At 35.4% G+C, this 16,771-nt stretch overlaps 1 protein-coding gene across 2 annotated transcripts in view; it reads left to right on the forward strand.

Moving 5' to 3' along the window:
- Nucleotides 1–15,507, forward strand: part of DENND4C (DENN domain containing 4C) — a 71,122-nt gene extending 55,615 nt beyond the window's left edge. For both annotated transcript variants that reach the window (XM_034410504.3, XM_034410505.3), the window contains 11 exons: nt 2,420–3,582; nt 4,776–4,956; nt 5,462–5,571; nt 6,124–6,299; nt 7,131–7,310; nt 7,971–8,166; nt 8,508–8,753; nt 10,100–10,217; nt 11,652–11,802; nt 12,908–12,972; nt 13,778–15,507. In XM_034410504.3, coding sequence (XP_034266395.2) covers nt 2,420–3,582; nt 4,776–4,956; nt 5,462–5,571; nt 6,124–6,299; nt 7,131–7,310; nt 7,971–8,166; nt 8,508–8,753; nt 10,100–10,217; nt 11,652–11,802; nt 12,908–12,972; nt 13,778–13,914 — 2,723 coding nt within the window. In that variant the 3' untranslated portion in view covers nt 13,915–15,507. The remainder of the gene's footprint in view (nt 1–2,419; nt 3,583–4,775; nt 4,957–5,461; nt 5,572–6,123; nt 6,300–7,130; nt 7,311–7,970; nt 8,167–8,507; nt 8,754–10,099; nt 10,218–11,651; nt 11,803–12,907; nt 12,973–13,777) is intronic.
- Nucleotides 15,508–16,771: the final 1,264 nt, after the last annotated feature.

A 16,771-nucleotide genomic window follows, 5' to 3' on the forward strand; every position in this document is an offset into this window, starting at 1 on the left:
GCTTGAAGTAATGTTATTATGATTTAAATATTGAGTTATGTCTTGGTAGTCTGTGGCCACAAAAGGAATTTAAAGGGGGTAAGTGGCGAAGAAAAGGTTGAGAACCACTGTCTTACATATAGTGATACTTCCATGAAAAATCATCATCAGCATCATCAATTAAATGAATACCACAGTCCTTAGATTAGGTATTTTCCATTATTTAGGCTCTTGATTAAAACCCAAATAATAGAAAATACCTAATCTAAGGACTGTGGTATTCATTTAATTGATGATGCTGATGATTATTTTTCTTTTACTAAATGTAATCTCACGCTTTATATATATTTATCCTAAGTTTAAATTGCAAGGGCTATATGATTCCCAATAGTTTTATAAACTTCATAAAAATTAAATGAGGCTCATTTGATACATGTGTGTTAAAACCTCTAACATTTTTATCTGTTTTTCTTACTAATTCAGTAAATATCGGTACCAAATTAAACTTGATTTAGTTTCTTCAAATGTGCCTTGCTAATTCTTAACATTAATAATTTTTTTAAAAGGTTCCGATGAAGGAAACCAACAGTCTGTGTGCCATTCCCCCAACAGAGGCTAGCAATGGCAGCATCTGGTTAATCATGTTTAGGCTTTGAAGCTAATAAAGATCAGCCTTGGTTTGGGAGATTGGTAGTTTAGTTTGTAAGGTTGAAAAACGTTTTGGAAGAAGGGAATGGCAAACTATATCCATACTATTTCCAAGGAGTGGCCACAAAATTATCAAGATAGGAGATAAACTCAATAATTAATATTTGGAAACAATTCTTGTGTCTTCCACTTGCTAGCTGGCTTCATGATTGACTTCATGACCATCTTTTTGGCTGACTTCATGACCAAGATTTATAAAAAATAACACTTTTTTTTTAAAAAATCAAGAATGATCATTGTCTGCTTCATAAGGACAAGGCATGTTTGGTGTTTGGCTGTAATCATGAAATGTTGAGTTATACGAGGTGTTTCGGTTTTCTTCTGTGTAACGGAATTATGTGTAGCATCTATGTGCACATTCATGTTTAATCAAGGTGTGATTAAATATTGGTTGTGTACTTGTAAGGGTCTAATCAGAGAAGAGGCATGTTTTGTTTCTCCATGTGTCTGTGTGTGATCAGATCCTCCATCATGTGTTCACATATTATATATACACAGAGAAGCAAATAATGCCTTTTCTCTGATTAGATCATACCCATGTTTCCCTGAAAATAGTCTTATATTAATTTTTGCTCCATTGGGGCTTATTTTCTAGTTAGGTCTTATTTTCGGGGAAATACAGTATTATGTGTGCCCATCTGGCTGACAATCTTAACTAGGGCTTGTTTTGGGGGTAAGGTTTACATTACGAGCATCCTGAAAAATGCTAGGGCTTATTTTCCGGTTGGGTCTTATTATCGGGAAAACAGGGTGTATATTCCTTCTGTATGTATTTGTGCATGCATGAAATAGTCTAATTAGAGCATGGCCCTTTTGCTATCTCTGTGATTCTGGTTTTGTTCTGCTTTTAACATATCTGTGTGTACATTTCTGAGTATTTATGCCCTGGGAAGCACAGAGTAGGCTGCATAACTTTCACTTTGGGTCATATGACAGAGAGGCCTTGGTAGTATTCCAGATGATTACTCAGTTGCCTCTCCCTGAAGAATAGATACATTGCGTGATTTTTTCCTGGAATTTTTTTCTCTGTAACCTCTAGCCACATTCTGTCGTCTGGGTGGGGTTTTTTTGGTCAGCTTCTCCTATCTTACCAAATTTCCTTTCATTCTGTTCAGTTTTCAGAGTTATCCTGCCAGTGGGTAGACAGACAAAGTCTTGTCCTCTTTTCCACATATTTTGCTACCATTCTTTTAGAAAGTGTAACAAAGTGTAACAAAGAAAAGCATAACCGGTTGACTGAAACCCAGCGGATCTTTTATGCCAGGGAGTAAAGGATTTACTGCTGTGAATCTTTTTTAATGTGCCCTCGTGGCAGAATTTTGGATATACAACAGCAATTATATAATTGTGGTATTTGAGGGAATGATTCTTGATAAACATGTATGTATTCCAAAAATTGCTATTTTAAAATGTTTAAGGGACACAGAAAGTTCCCTTAAAATATACAAATATAGAATCCCCACCCATTTAAAAGACCATTCAAATTCTGTATCAGTGATATATTATTTTGAAATGTACTATAAATATTTTAGTATTAAATATTTCTGTCAGAGCTATTTAACATGTTATATTAGATTTATTTTGACAGTCTTGGTTTCAGTTGGTTTCTATATGGTGATTTTGATTGCCAAGACATCCCTTTTCCATGTTTTCTCTAATAGATATTTTTTTTTTAAAAAAGTGCTTTATATGAGATATTATTTTAACACTGACCTGTATATTTTTGTTTAAGGAACTACATGCAGTCCACTGTTTATTGTTCAGGATTCTATTGAGGATTCAGTGTTTGATTGTAACACTTCTCCCAAAAGAGCAAGTGAAAAAGGGAAGAAAAGGCAAAAACATTTTTCTGAAAGGAGTTGCAGTTTCAGTACTGAAAGCAGAGCAGACATGCTGCTGAAGAAGAACAGCTTAGACTCTAACTCCAGTGATCTTGCAATAATGATGGGAGCAGATGCAAAGATCCTCACCGCTGCTCTATCAGGGGCCAAAACCTCTCCACCCCATATGAATAAATCTCATACTTTTGATGATGCCGGTGGCATACAGTTCTTCTTTGGGTCAGAAAGTGCCAGAACTCATGCAGAAGAAAATACATGGGAAGTAGGGGCTAAGTCTTCACCTGTTGTGGAAGAACCTGAAGATCAATTGAAAAACGGACTTAGTGACAGCACAGTTGAATCGGAGTGCAGTAGCCCCAGACCTCCTGATACCCTTCAGTCTAAAACTGAGCAAGAAGAACCCAAAGAGACAACAAACAAAAGGAATAGTTTTTATGGTGTAGCCAAACCAATTGAAAGGGAAGATGTTCAGATGGGTTTGGATCCTTTATCTTTGCTGGCCACGGAAACAAAAGCCACCAAACCTGCCGAGCCAGAAGAAAAGATCATGTCACCAGTTGTAGCACGGAATCTGGCTGAGGAAATTGAAAGTTACATGAATTTAAAAAGTCCCTTGGGCAGCAAATCTTCCAGTATGGAATTACACAGGAAAGAGAGCAATCGGGAAGAGGATTCCCCTAGTTCATTAGGGCCCAGTTTTGAGAGAAGATCAAGCTTAGATTCCATTCCCCCACCCCTGCCCCCACCACCACAGACTCAAAATGTTAATCATAAAAGTCCAGCTGTCTCCAGGTCCAAAACCTTTACTGGAAGGCCAAAGCAACTGGCTCTTTCGCGCACCCAAAAAGAACGGTCAATATCTTTAACAGGGCTGGGTCGTTCTCCTCAGGCTTCATTGGGTGCAGTTGTCACCTCTCTGTCGGGGCTGAAGCTAGACCACATATTATCTGGGCCTAAAATACAGGTCTTGAAATCTGGCATGAAACAAGCAGCTAATGTCGCCAGCAAGATGTGGGGAGCAGTGTCATCAGCATATAGTTATTCAGATGATGAGGTAAATGATGTGCATTTTTTCCTCTTTGTTTTTAGTTCACCTATGTAAGTGTTTAGATAGTTCAGTTGTATCAAGTAATCTTCACACCGTACACTTTATCTTAATATGTCAGAGATCACTGAGGTCTTACTTACGTTAATAAATGTTACTCCTATAAATTATTTCTCTTTTGCTCTGACATTATTTTAGAAAGTGCCACAAATGTTTGGGTCAAACTTTTAGATCACATTTCTTTGGATTAAAAAAGGGAGGAAGAATTCATTCCAGAAAAACAGTGTTAATCTGATTAACATAGCTGAATTTCACCCATGTCGTCCATAATATTGTAACACAGAACATAAATTGGTTATACTGTTCTTACCTGAAGCATGCATTTTGTTTTCCTGTTATAATCTATGTTTTCTTAATGCAGATAGGAGGCAATTCATAAGCTGCATTCGCCCCATTGAGGCTTTCATGCTGCCTTCAAATTTTCTCTTTGTTTGCCTGCAACTTCCTAGGTTAATTTTATTTTGAGACTGTGAGGAATTTGAAAAGCAGGATTTCTCTTTAAATTCCATTCCATGTGTTATGGCGGGGGCAAAATGATAACCATATTTGCAATAGCATTTATTAACCTTTATTCTGGAACAATAAAATGACTAAAATTCATATAATCTCATGAGGTCCCATGGATTTTTTTTATTATTAGTAAAAAGGAAAACCACTATGAATTTAAGATGATATTTCCTGCAAAAAAGAAAGACTAGTTAGAAATATCTATTTGAAGTACTTGTCTCGTTTATCATATTTGTGGCACTAGATAATAATACTTCTGCAAAATATTTGCATCATCATCATTAATAATATCATTGTTCTTTGGGGGAGTTTTTTTATCTCCTATATACACTGTAAAATCACCCAATCTCAGTGGCCTGAAAAGCATTATTCTGTTCCTTATCTACCAAAGATATTTTATTGGTTTCTTCTCTCAGGCTTTAATTTCCCTCTTAATCCATTTCAGAAGTTTCTTCAACCAGTTATTCTTTGTCTCTCGAGAGATACATTGCAAACACATTAAACAAGAAAGCAAATCACACACACTTCTGAAATGTCAGGACCTTGGCCCTTGCATTTTCAATAATAATAACTAAATAGTGAACATTTTACATTAGTGTAAGTTTCTGAATTTATTTTTTACCTTTTAATCGAAGGAGGAAACCAGCCATCCTGATTTTACCTTTCCTGTTGGCTTTGAAGATCATATATTAGGTGTCTGTCAGTCACCAAAAATAGGAATCCCAGGACTGGTTACCAGTGAACTTGCGCAGAGCACCACAAGTCTTGGAAGCAGCAACAGCAGTGGAGACTTAGGGAAGCCACACTATCCTACAGGTACCATAAACTTTGAATTGCTCATCAAGTCTATCCTTCTTCATGCAGAAATCCAGATTAGTACATCTCCAGCAAGATGGCTGGCTCTGTTTTTCTCCTTATAAGTAGAGTGGTTTTTCCAACATTTTAAAACTGTTGCCTGGATATACCCAAAATTTCTTCTATTAACTGTTTATGACATTCTGCATTTGGGAAACATGGTGTGGGAGAAAAATATATTGTAAGAAGCTTACCTGCTACTTAGTAAATAGAATTTTTCCTTTTCCTTTTCTTTGTCCCCAAACAACTAACTGCATAAAAATTGTTCTTTCATCCTGTCCATTTTGAAAATTAAAGTTCTTCTAAATAGAGCTAGTCACTATAGATTTTCCTTCTGAATTCTGGCTTGTTGATGAATAATGGAGTAATAAGAGTTGTGGTTAAATATTGCAATCATGTCAATATTTCCTTATCTTTTTATATGTAATTTAATAATTTTTAAATTGTTCCACATTACTTTACACAGGGGAAAATCAATTTTCACGAGGTATGAAAGTTTTGGAGTCTGATAAATCTGAACATGGCTCTTCGTACAATACCAGTCTATCCAGTATCTTCCAAAACTGTGCAATGGAGGTAAAATTTATAATCTTGAATAAAGATTATCTTTCAGAACATTTTAAAAAATAATAAACCTTAAAACATTTCTGTTTCCTTTGAAGAGTACTGTTTTTGAAATGAATTATTACTTAAATAGTTTTTAAAAGTATCTGTGCCTTTTCATATATTATTTGCATTCAATCCATTGACCCACATATACTGTCTGTATTTACTGTTAATACATACACTGGTTTAACATGTCACTATTAAGTTTTGACAGGTGCCTTACAGGCACTTTAGGCTGAAATTCATCTTCAGTCCTAGTATGAGTTGATGGGAGTTGCAGTCTTACACATCTCTGGTGCCCAGAGGTGAGAGAGATTGTGTCAAATATGTATAATTGCAGATTGAAAACATTAATTGCCTGTTGAAGTATGAAGTAGAAAAAGATTTGAAATAGTGTGCTAAACTAGATATGCTTTTGGTCAGTTAAATATGGATCTTTTTGTCTTCTTAATGAACAAAACAACTTGTAGTTTTAAATGTTTGTTTTCATGACTGTAAAGAAAACGTTGTTTTTTAAAATAGGTCTTAATGTCGAGCTGCTCTCAGTGTCGAGCCTGTGGTGCCTTGGTTTATGATGAAGAAATTATGGCAGGATGGACTGCAGATGATTCTAATTTGAATTCTACATGTCCATTTTGCAAAAGTGCCTTTTTACCTCTCCTTAATGTGGAATTTAAAGACTTACGTGGCCTTGCAAGGTTGGTAAACTTTGGTAGCGACTAAATAGTTTTGAGATACCTTCATAATTTATCCTTTGCAGATAATAGCAAACTTGGTAGTCATCCAAACAAATATTAGGTATGCCCGTTAAATTGTCCTTATATCACATGCTGGATATGGATAAGTTTCTATTTATATAGTCAAGGAGTTTTAGTTTTGGTTTTCACTTCTTCTTAGTGTGCTTAGTGTTTATGTGTTATGATTCTATTGACTATAAATAGTCAATAAATCTCATTTTTAACCGGAGTGGCAATGCTGATTGAGTCCTCTAGTCTTAATGTAGGAATTAAAAACAATTGATATGCATGATAAATTTGGAATAACAGGAAGTACAGGTAGTCCTCAACTTACAACAGTTCATTTAGTGACTGTTCGAAGTTACAGTGGCACTGAAAAAAGTGACTTTTGACCATTTTTCACACTTACAAAAGTTGCAGCATTCCCATGGTAGTGTGATCAAAATTCAGATCCTTGGCAACTGCATAGTTACGACAGTTACAATATCTGTGATCATGTGATCACCTTTTGCAACCATCTGACAAGCAAAGTAAATGGGGGAAGCCAGATTCACTTAACAACTTTGTTACTAATTTAACAACTGTGGTAATTCACTTAACAACTGTGACAAGAAAAGTCGTAAAATGGGACAAAACTCACTTAACAAATGTCTCGGTGAACAACATAAATGTTAGGCTCAGTTGTGGTCATAAATCAAGGACCATCTCTATTACAAAGGACAAAATTATGCTGATCACATTCCTTTCCTTTTTTTTAATTGTATATTTCCTGCCTGTTTCTTTTCTTACCAGTTTGCTTTTGAAACCAAGTACCTCTGGTGATAGTTTACACAGCACTAACATTCCATTAACCACGGATTCTCTGGAACCGAAATCTGCCTCCATCCCTACCACAGATCTGATCAGTTTTTCAGAATCTTCAAGTGCCAACCAGACCATCAGTGAGGAAAATAGCAGCCCAGCAACACAAAGGTACAGACAGGAATTAAATGGGATTGTCTTGAGTCATTATGCTTAGGAGAAATTTATTGGTTCACTTGAAAAACAGATTTCTTTCAAATATAAGACACTGGACTGGCATCATATTCCCCATTTTGTAGAAAAGGCCTTGTTTGGGAATGAAATGCCAAGACCCAGGAAAGTGTTGGTATGGGAAGGATGAAGAGTTCAACTCATTTCATTCATCACATCATATAAAATATGTAATAATGCTCTTAACTGAATTACTGTAGCCACAAATTTAGTAGTACCTGTTTCCCCCAAAATAAGACATTCCCTGATAATAAGCCCAATCGGGCTTTTGAGTGCATGGCAATAAGGCCAAGCATTTTTTTCAGGGTTCAAAAAAATATAAGACAGGGTCTTATTTTCGGGGAAACACAATACTAAGAAACTCACAAGGAATCAGTACAATTAGATTTGTAAAAATATAACATTTTTGGAAGGGAAGGAAAGACCTTATAGAATGCTGCATCACATACCCATCACCTCTCTGAGCAGATTTCAGGGTAAAAAATGCTTGGAAGAGAAGGGATGGTTGATTGGCTGGACTAGTGAACTAGAAGCTCATTGAAATATTTTGTTGTAGATCTGCTAGCTTTAATATTCATGACTGTTTGTATTGTGTTTCAGCATCAGTATAGCAGAGGAAGAAGACAAGAATGTCAAACGCGTGAAGCCTCCTGTTACAAATAATTCATCAAAACGCGGGACTTCTCTGACTCGGAGTCACAGTGTTGGTGGCCCACTGCAAAATATTGATCTCCTGCAAAGACCATCTCATGGCATTTCAACAGTTAGCCTCCCTAATAGTTTACAAGAGACAGTGGTAGGTAACCAAAGTTTTCCTGGTAATATGTACAGGAACTACCGGTAGATATCAAGAGACTTCCCCCTTCCCCCATTGTTTATTCTGCCTCAGTTGTAGTTCAGCTTCCATGTTTTGTATATGATCCCTTTTAGAAAACAGAGCTCTCTCTTCTCTCAAATGGTTTTTGTATTGTAACTCACTGGATAAGATGGTGATATTTGTATGTTTACAATATTGCACGGATGCCATTCCTGTTAATGCAGCTCAGAGGTTTATTGAGATTTTTTTTATTAGGGAGAGAAGCTGGTAGAAGTGATAAAGCATTGTTTGCTCACTAATGATCATTGATGCTTTTTTAGGATCCCTTAGCAAAAAGGACAAATCCTTTGCCTGTATCTGTTCCCTATTTGAGCCCATTGGTTCTCCGGAAGGAGCTTGAATCTTTGTTGGAGAATGAAGGAGAACAAGTAATTCATACATCAACATTCATCAATCAGCATCCCATTATTTTTTGGAATTTGGTATGGTATTTCCGACGCCTGGACCTCCCAAGTAACTTGCCCGGTCTCATTCTAACATCTGAACACTGCAACAATGGAACACAGGTAGGTGACGCTTTGGCACCACAAGCAAATGCAGACCCTTAATATTTGGAGGAACTAAAAACTGATTACTTTTCCTCTTTGTTCATTCTGGAAATGACCACCTCTACTGATAGTATTGAATGAATATATCTGGAGAAGCACTTGCACTTTGAAGTCAAATATGTCGATGGGATGAATTTCAACACATGTCACTGGCTGAAAAAGAATGACTCTACTTCATAACCCTAGAGCAGTATTTCTCAACTATAGTAAATTTAAAATGTGCAGACAACTCCCAGAATTCCCCAGCCAGCATACCATACATTTTTAACTTGCTGAGATTGTGAAACACTTCATTAGGGCAATCCAGTCCAAGGGTTGTGGGAGAGGTTTATATGTTTACAGAAGTGGATTGTCCAGAACAAATGGTTAATTATGTTCTTTTTCCATTCAAAATATTGATGGAAAGGTCAAAATTAAGATTTGTCCCATTGGTTTCAGTTGAGGGGGGGAGAGAGAAATAAAGCAGAAGGGACCTTTACATTTTCTTCGTTTACTGAAAATTAATGAACTCTGGACTGGAATTCTTAAACTTGTAAATGCTCACATTAAGACTTAAAATGAGAGAGAACTGTAATATTGAGATAACACCTTAATCCTTTTGAGATTTGATTAAGAGTAAGTTAGAAGATATGGATTGATCATGCTGTCACTGGAGGAGCCAGTTTGTTTTAGTTGTTGAGGTAATCAGGAGACTATGAACTCTACTCTCTCTTCAAGCATGAAAGCCAGCTGTGTGACTTTGGCCAGTCACTGTCTCTCTCGGTTTAACTTGCCTCCCAGGATTGTTGTGAGGAAAATAGGAGGAGGAAGGAGTATTAGATATATTTGCTTATAAAGTTGCTTATAAAGTAATAAAACCAACATAAAAACCAAATAAATAAATAAATAAATTTTTGCCGCCTCAGTTACTTATAAAAATAATAAAGGCCGATAAGAACAAAGCAAAAGCAAAATGCATTGAAGCAGCTTTAACTAGTTATTTAACATTTAAGGTTAAAAGTACAGTTATATAGGAAGTGAGTTCTTATTCTATGACACTGTTCTCTATGAAAGTATCTAAGCAAAAGCTTTTCCCCATCTGCTTTATAAAGAGTCCTTCATTTGCAGTAGATTGATAACAAATCTTTTCCTGTTCCTCAATTTTGCTTGATTTAAATCAGAAGATACAAACTCTTTCAAGCATCTGTTCCCTTTTTGTAGAAAAATAATGAAATTAGGATTTGTGTATTTGGTGCTGCTAAACATTGGCAGGATTCTCAGTCTGTAGTAAAGGGGTAAGAAAAAATATGCTTCCTCCATTCTAGCTTCCTCTGACCAACTTGTCTCAAGACAGCAAGCTAGTGTACATACAGCTACTATGGGACAACATCAATCTTCACCAAGAACCCGGGGATCCACTATATGTATCTTGGAGAAATCAGAGTGAGTAAAACATTTGTGAGAATTTTGTCCAGATAAAAATCTTTGCTGTTGTTAGAAATTCTGAAATATTTACTTATGCACATCTGAGGGCAACTTTTCCAAATGACAAAAACCAGCTATTCATTTACTTACTTACTTACCTTCTTACTATGTTTCCCCGAAAATAAGACCCTGTCTTATATTTTTTTGAACCCTGAAATAAGTGCTTGGCCTTATTGCCATGTGCTCAAAAGCCCGATTGGGCTTATTATCAGGGGATGTCTTATTTTGGGGGAAACAGGGTGCTTACTTACTTGCTTGCTTACTTACTTAGTATTTCTTAACTTCTCATCTCCCTCAGATATTTTATTCAAAATGTCTTTTTTATGTCCTAAAAAAACCTACTCATAAATTAGTAGATGGACAAAGTTTTTTTTCATGAGCGGAGAACATTTTCAATTCTGCAGTGTTAGATATATAATGTACACCGCGTAGCTCAACATTTAATTTTTCAAAGAAAAAAATATGTACACTTTTCCAGAATTGAGAAGAATTCAGAATTGAGAATCAGGGAAAGAAGCACAAAAATCCCAATCAGAATTTGGCCAGTACAGTCATAACAGCTTCCACTTTAATAAGTGCAATAGGATTTTGATGCCATAAGAACTTGGTTCTCCACAGAAAGTCTTCTATATAAATAAGATTTTCTTACTGTTACTTGGTTTTTTTTTCTAAAACTGAGACTAAACTTTGATTTTATTGCATAGTTCTTTGAATTGAAATGATTTTGACCATATGCCTGTTTTGATAAAATCTGTGCTGCTGTTACTGCTGCAGCACCTAGAAAGCAAATCCGCTCTGCTGTAAAAATGCAATGGGAATCACCCTCATGGATTTGACTTCCAGCAGAATACAACATTCATCAAATATTGTGCAAAGTTTAAAATGCTGCATAGGTCTTCAACTATTATCATATATAATCTATCTAGTGCTCAGATCATCAGATCATCTTTATTCTTCCAGTTAACAAAACTGTGTTTAGTTTTTCCCTTTCCCTTTTCCCTTTCCTCTTTTCCCTCCTTGCCCTTTTCTTCTTCTGTACATCTCGGATCTCTCAATTCTGCCACTTTTATCTTATATGTTAAGTCTTTGTTGCACAACATTTTCTTTTTTAAAAATTTTGATTTATATGCCGCCCTTCTCCGGAGACTCAGGGTGGCTTACAATGTGCTAAGCAATAGCCTTCATCCTTTTGTATATTTATACAAAGTCAGCTTATTGCCCCCATAACTGGGTCCTCAATTTACCTACCTTAGAAAGGATGGAAGGCTGAGTCAACCTTGAGCCTGGCGAGATTCGAACCTGCAGTAATTGCAGGCAGCTGGTCTTAATTTTCTTGGGTTGCATGACTTTTTTTTTAAAAAAAAAAACCCTTTATTTTCTCCCTTCTTTTAGATTCTGCAGAAAAGAAGCCCTCCGTCAATTCTGAAGAGCAACAAGCAATAAGCACTTTAGTTGAAAACATCAAACTGAACATTCAGCACAATGATGTTGTTACACCTATTAATCTCCTTGTTCAGAGAGTTAAGTGGGAGCAACGGCAAAGGTAAAGGGCATCACCACTTGGATATGAATATTAACTCTTTGAAAAGTTCCATGCATCCCTCGGAGTATGTTTAGCATTCAGTTGTCCATTGGGTCCTTTTTTTTACCACATTAGGTGGTATGTAGATGCTTTCCTTGGTATGAAGTAAATATAACTAGAGATAACAAGTTAGCCTGGGCAAATAGCATTTATTTGAAGCAGGTCTTTCCCCCTGATAACCTATAATAGGTGAAGGTGGCATATAACACCTGAAAAGAGCAGAATAGCTATCGAAAAGAAGTAAAATTAGTGGAGGTGCATATAACTGTGTAGCATCCATAATCAAGATGCCTTGAAGAGTTATTTATGCTGGGAATGGCCTGCTGGCCTCTTGTTTTAATCCTTTTCAGAATACCTGTACAATTTCTTGCCTCATTTGTACATCTGCCTTTGCTCCCTGTTCTCTGCATATTCCATTTCAATCCTGTTTTTTTTCCTCATTTGTATCCATTGGAAGGAGAGAGAAATATATATGTGTTTATATACATGTTTTTGTGCACAAAGCAGTCATAAGAAACAAAAAGGTCAATTTTATTACTTGAAAATCTAATTTTGTGGGGAATTAGTTTTAAATGCTTTTTTTTTCTTGGTCCTACCCTCTTGGAATATGTAAGAATTAGTGTGTAGTGATTGTAAAGTTTATGCTCTAAATCTACAACTGGAAACAAAGGAATCAATTATAGAGATTAAAGAATTCTGCCAGTAAAATACTAATATCTGGGTACTTTTAGAGCATTTCTTCAGAGAGTTCAGATGATTTTTGCATGCTGATTCTAAAATTAGAGTCACTAATGTGAATATTCTTACTGAAAAAAGGCTAGAGCCTATTTGATTAATGAAATTCACCTGAAAGTTAACATAAATTCCTTCCTATAGGCCAGGGGCCTCCCACCTTGACAACTTTAAGACTTCAACTCCCAGAGTTCCTCAACCAGCTTTGCCAGCTGAGGAACTCTGGGAGTTGAAGTCCACAAGTCTTAAAGTTGCCAAGGTTGGAGACCCCTGCTATAGGCTAAACTTGTAAGGTGGTGTTGAACTTCTCTAAATGTCTATGCATCTTTTACAGGAGTTTTTACAGAGAAATCCTTTTCCTGTCCCTGGTGTCCCTTGGAAGAGAATATATTGATATTGGTAAGAAAGCTAATCTATTATAGCATGACTCATATCTGTTTGGTAGGAAATCTACAGCATGTTTCACTGATTCAGGGGCTTCAGATTTACTCCAAAAATTACTCCTGGAAGACAGGGGAGTACTAGCTGTCAGTTTATACTCTTGCTTTTTTAAAAAAAAAATCAAACCAATATTAAAAATACACTGCTCAAAAAAATAAAGGGAACACAAGCAGAAGACATCCAAGATCTGTATGAATGAAATAGCCTTATTAAATACTTTGTTCTTTACATACAGTAGTTTTGTGTTCCCTTTAGTTGTTTGAGCAGTGTATAAACTACTGTATGTAATGAACAAAGTATTTAATAAGGCTCTTTCATTCATTCAGATCTCGGATGTCTTCTGCTTGTGTTCCCTTTATTTTTTTGAGCAGTATATATAGCATTACAAACAAAACTGGCTGAGTTTTTGTTTTGTTTTTTGAATATTGTAACTTTCATTTTATTTGATTTATAGCCATGTTCCTCAAAGAGTTCAATGTTCTTAATTTTTCCCAACAAAGTAGGTTGGCCTGTGTGTTTGGCTGCTGAAATCACCCAGTGAATTTCCAAAGAATAGATTTAAACCTTGATCTATCATTCTTAATCCACCACTTTTAACCACCACAGGGGGGTTTTGGACAAGCAAACCAAGAGTGAAGAGATGTATCTTATCTCATAAAATATGTTTGGATTTTGAATTGTGGGGGAATAAAAGGATGAAAAATCAATTCGTGCAGTACAATTTCTGTGCTTCCTGACTCTTAAATTGTCTTCCTGTTTGCAGAGGCCTTTGACAACGAATACAGAGCTGCATATAAAAGCCTTCCAGCAGAAGTACTGAAAAAAATGGAAAAGATTGATTCTCCACCCAGTGACAATGTAGAGTGGTGCAGAAAATGCTTTGGGGCACCTCTCATATAGATTCCACAGTGGAAGACTTACCAAGAAAAAAAGGAGAGATAACTGGGAATGTATAAATTTGGCTTCAAGCTCCAGAATTCTAGTTAAAACAACTGCTGTGTGCAATCCACTTAAGAGTAACATTGTTCTGTGACACTTGATATTTATACCAGCTCATGAATTAAATATACTAACTCAAAATAATCAAATTGAGAGTTAACTTTCAACCATGCTCTATTTAATCCTTCCCTTCCTTCTATGTAGAAGTGAAGAGTGACGACAAAGGGAGATTCATTTACTTTCTTTCTCATAAGACTTCTTCCTTCTAGCGTAAATTAGACTTCTAGCTCAAGAGTACATTGATTTATGTATGGAGGAAATTCTACTACATTTATATGTACATATTTCATGTACATTTTCATTATGAAATGCAGTTATTTCCCTTGGTTCAAAAGAATAGGCTGTAGGTTTAGCAAGTGGGCCTTTTAAAAGCCATCACTGTCCCAATTCACACAAATATTATAACCTTTATCGTGGCTGTGTAAAGCAAAGCTTATTGTTTCTTTTCATAGTAACTTTTTTTAACTGTACATGTTTTCTGAAGCAATGATGGGTGTCTACCCGGAGTGGCTCTAAGACTTTTTATAAAGGAAAACAGAGTAGATGAACAAAGGTACATAAAGGGGCATGAAATATTCACATTTTTAGCATTCATAGAAAATTGCATGTGTGGGTCTATATACCCAAATACACAGATCCACAAACATATATGTGTGTATATATGTATACACACACATATGTATATACATATATGGAACAGAGCTTAAAATTTCAGTGCACTAATGTCCCATCCCTGCTTATTTTTTCTAACCTGAGGGATATGTATCTTTTTTGCACTGGCTGAGTTGAATACGTCTTTGTTAAATGTATTTATACTCATACACTTGAAGATGAATTTACTGAAAATGAAAATACTAATTTTTAATGTTAAAATATTTTATTTCCCTGCTTATTATATTCACACCTCACTTTTCTTGACAATTCCTGGGTTTATCTCCCAACATCAGATATTCATTTAAAGCAGTGTTGTAATAAAGATTTGGGCATGTTCAATATTTTTGCAAAGAAACAATTATGATTTTTAAAAACGGATTAAGATTTAGATACAAAATGCATTCTTGATCATGACTTTTCAAGGCTGTCTTTTGCCCATATAATTATTCATTCTTTAGTAGTACTGCTGGAGATAAATTATTGCAAATCTTAGTCAAAGTGAAATTAGCACAACATTACACAGAACACAACATTTTGCACTTTTTGGAACAATCTGGTGTGATAGCATTTTTTTAAAAAATATTCTAAGTCACATTTCAAAATTCTTGGAAATTTGTTTTTAAAGCAACTTCCATGTTTTTAAAAGTTACTGTTTAAAACAGATTCCATTGTATTACTTTCTGGTCTCACCCTTTCAAGGAAGTGTTGGGGGATTAGGGTATTAACACTTTCTGTACAATTACCTATTTTAATTTTTGAATCACTTATGTCCATCTGCAAATACAATGGGTTTTTCATCTACGCATGATTTTATGTTAATAAACCTCTTGTGAAACACAATTCTATATAGTCATATTTACATTATAACAATTATATATTAACATAAGGACAAAAATAATGCTCTTGATTTTTTTAAAAAATGAAAGCTATTTACCACTACTGTTTTCTTGTTTCATTTATAAATTAACTGATAGTTTATAGTTTACTTGTCATCGGGAGCAAAGTGGGCCACCCTAAAACATTGCATGTTTAATTAATGGTAATCTTTTTGATCCCTCTGTAATTAGCTAATACAAGTCAAAATTCAAAACTGGTTTTATGAACTGCTGTTAGCCTTGTACACAGTACAACTTCTGTTGATCCAGAAGTACAAATATTTTGTCATTTGGAACACCAGTGTAGGATCCACCTGTATCCCCATATTCACTGTTAGTTACGGGGTCGCCCCTCTCAGGATAGTGAACATGTAATTCCATGAGAGGGTCTTGGAAGGAAATTTTCCAGCATCCCTAAATGGGCATTGCTGACCAAAAATCTTTGTTCAATTTCTATCAAGCATTCAACAACCTTGCGCTTGCCAAGATTGCCTAGCCAACTGCCCAATAAACTAGTTAACAAAGTATAATTTAGAATGTTAATTAGATCCATGACAGTGGATTTAATACTACGTAGGCTTCATACCAAAGCTTTTGTGCCTTTTGAATATTTCACCTTTGATCTTATTTTAATATAAATATGTATAGATCAAAACAATATTCAGTGTTTCAATGTTTTTCAAAAGGTAGAGATCCAATTGCAATTGAGCTTTCACTAATCACAAACTATTTCCAAATTTGCTCTTGAAATCAAGTAGACACAGATCCCCTCTTACCATCTATAGAGGAATAGCCAATTTTGCCCTTACTGCATGTATATTAGAAGCCACACAGGAAGAACTAGTGATTATGCAAATTCTGGGATCTCATAATATCCTTTGATGTAGGTAATATTTAATATTTTAAGTGAAATCTGTGGGATTTATTTAAGTGTTTTGTTGTTATTTACAGATTCAAAGGTTAACATTTCAGTGGGTGGTGAATACTTTTGAAAACCTTAATAAAACAATAAAAGGAGAGTATTCAGAGTTATAAAATAATAGTACAGTATTTGTACTGTACTATTATTTGTACAGCCAATTTTTATACATATTTGAAAATCCATGTGTTTTGGAGAGGGGTAGAAAAATATCCCTCAGGGCAACCTTATGTATTTATACTCTAAAACAGTGGTTCTCAACCTTCCTAATGCTGCGACCCTTTAATACAGTTCCTCATGTTGTGGTGAC

This window comes from Pantherophis guttatus, chromosome 2 (genome assembly GCF_059756535.1).
Source record: "Pantherophis guttatus breed Tessera chromosome 2, ASM5975653v1, whole genome shotgun sequence".
NCBI classification, from domain to species: domain Eukaryota; kingdom Metazoa; phylum Chordata; class Lepidosauria; order Squamata; family Colubridae; genus Pantherophis; species Pantherophis guttatus.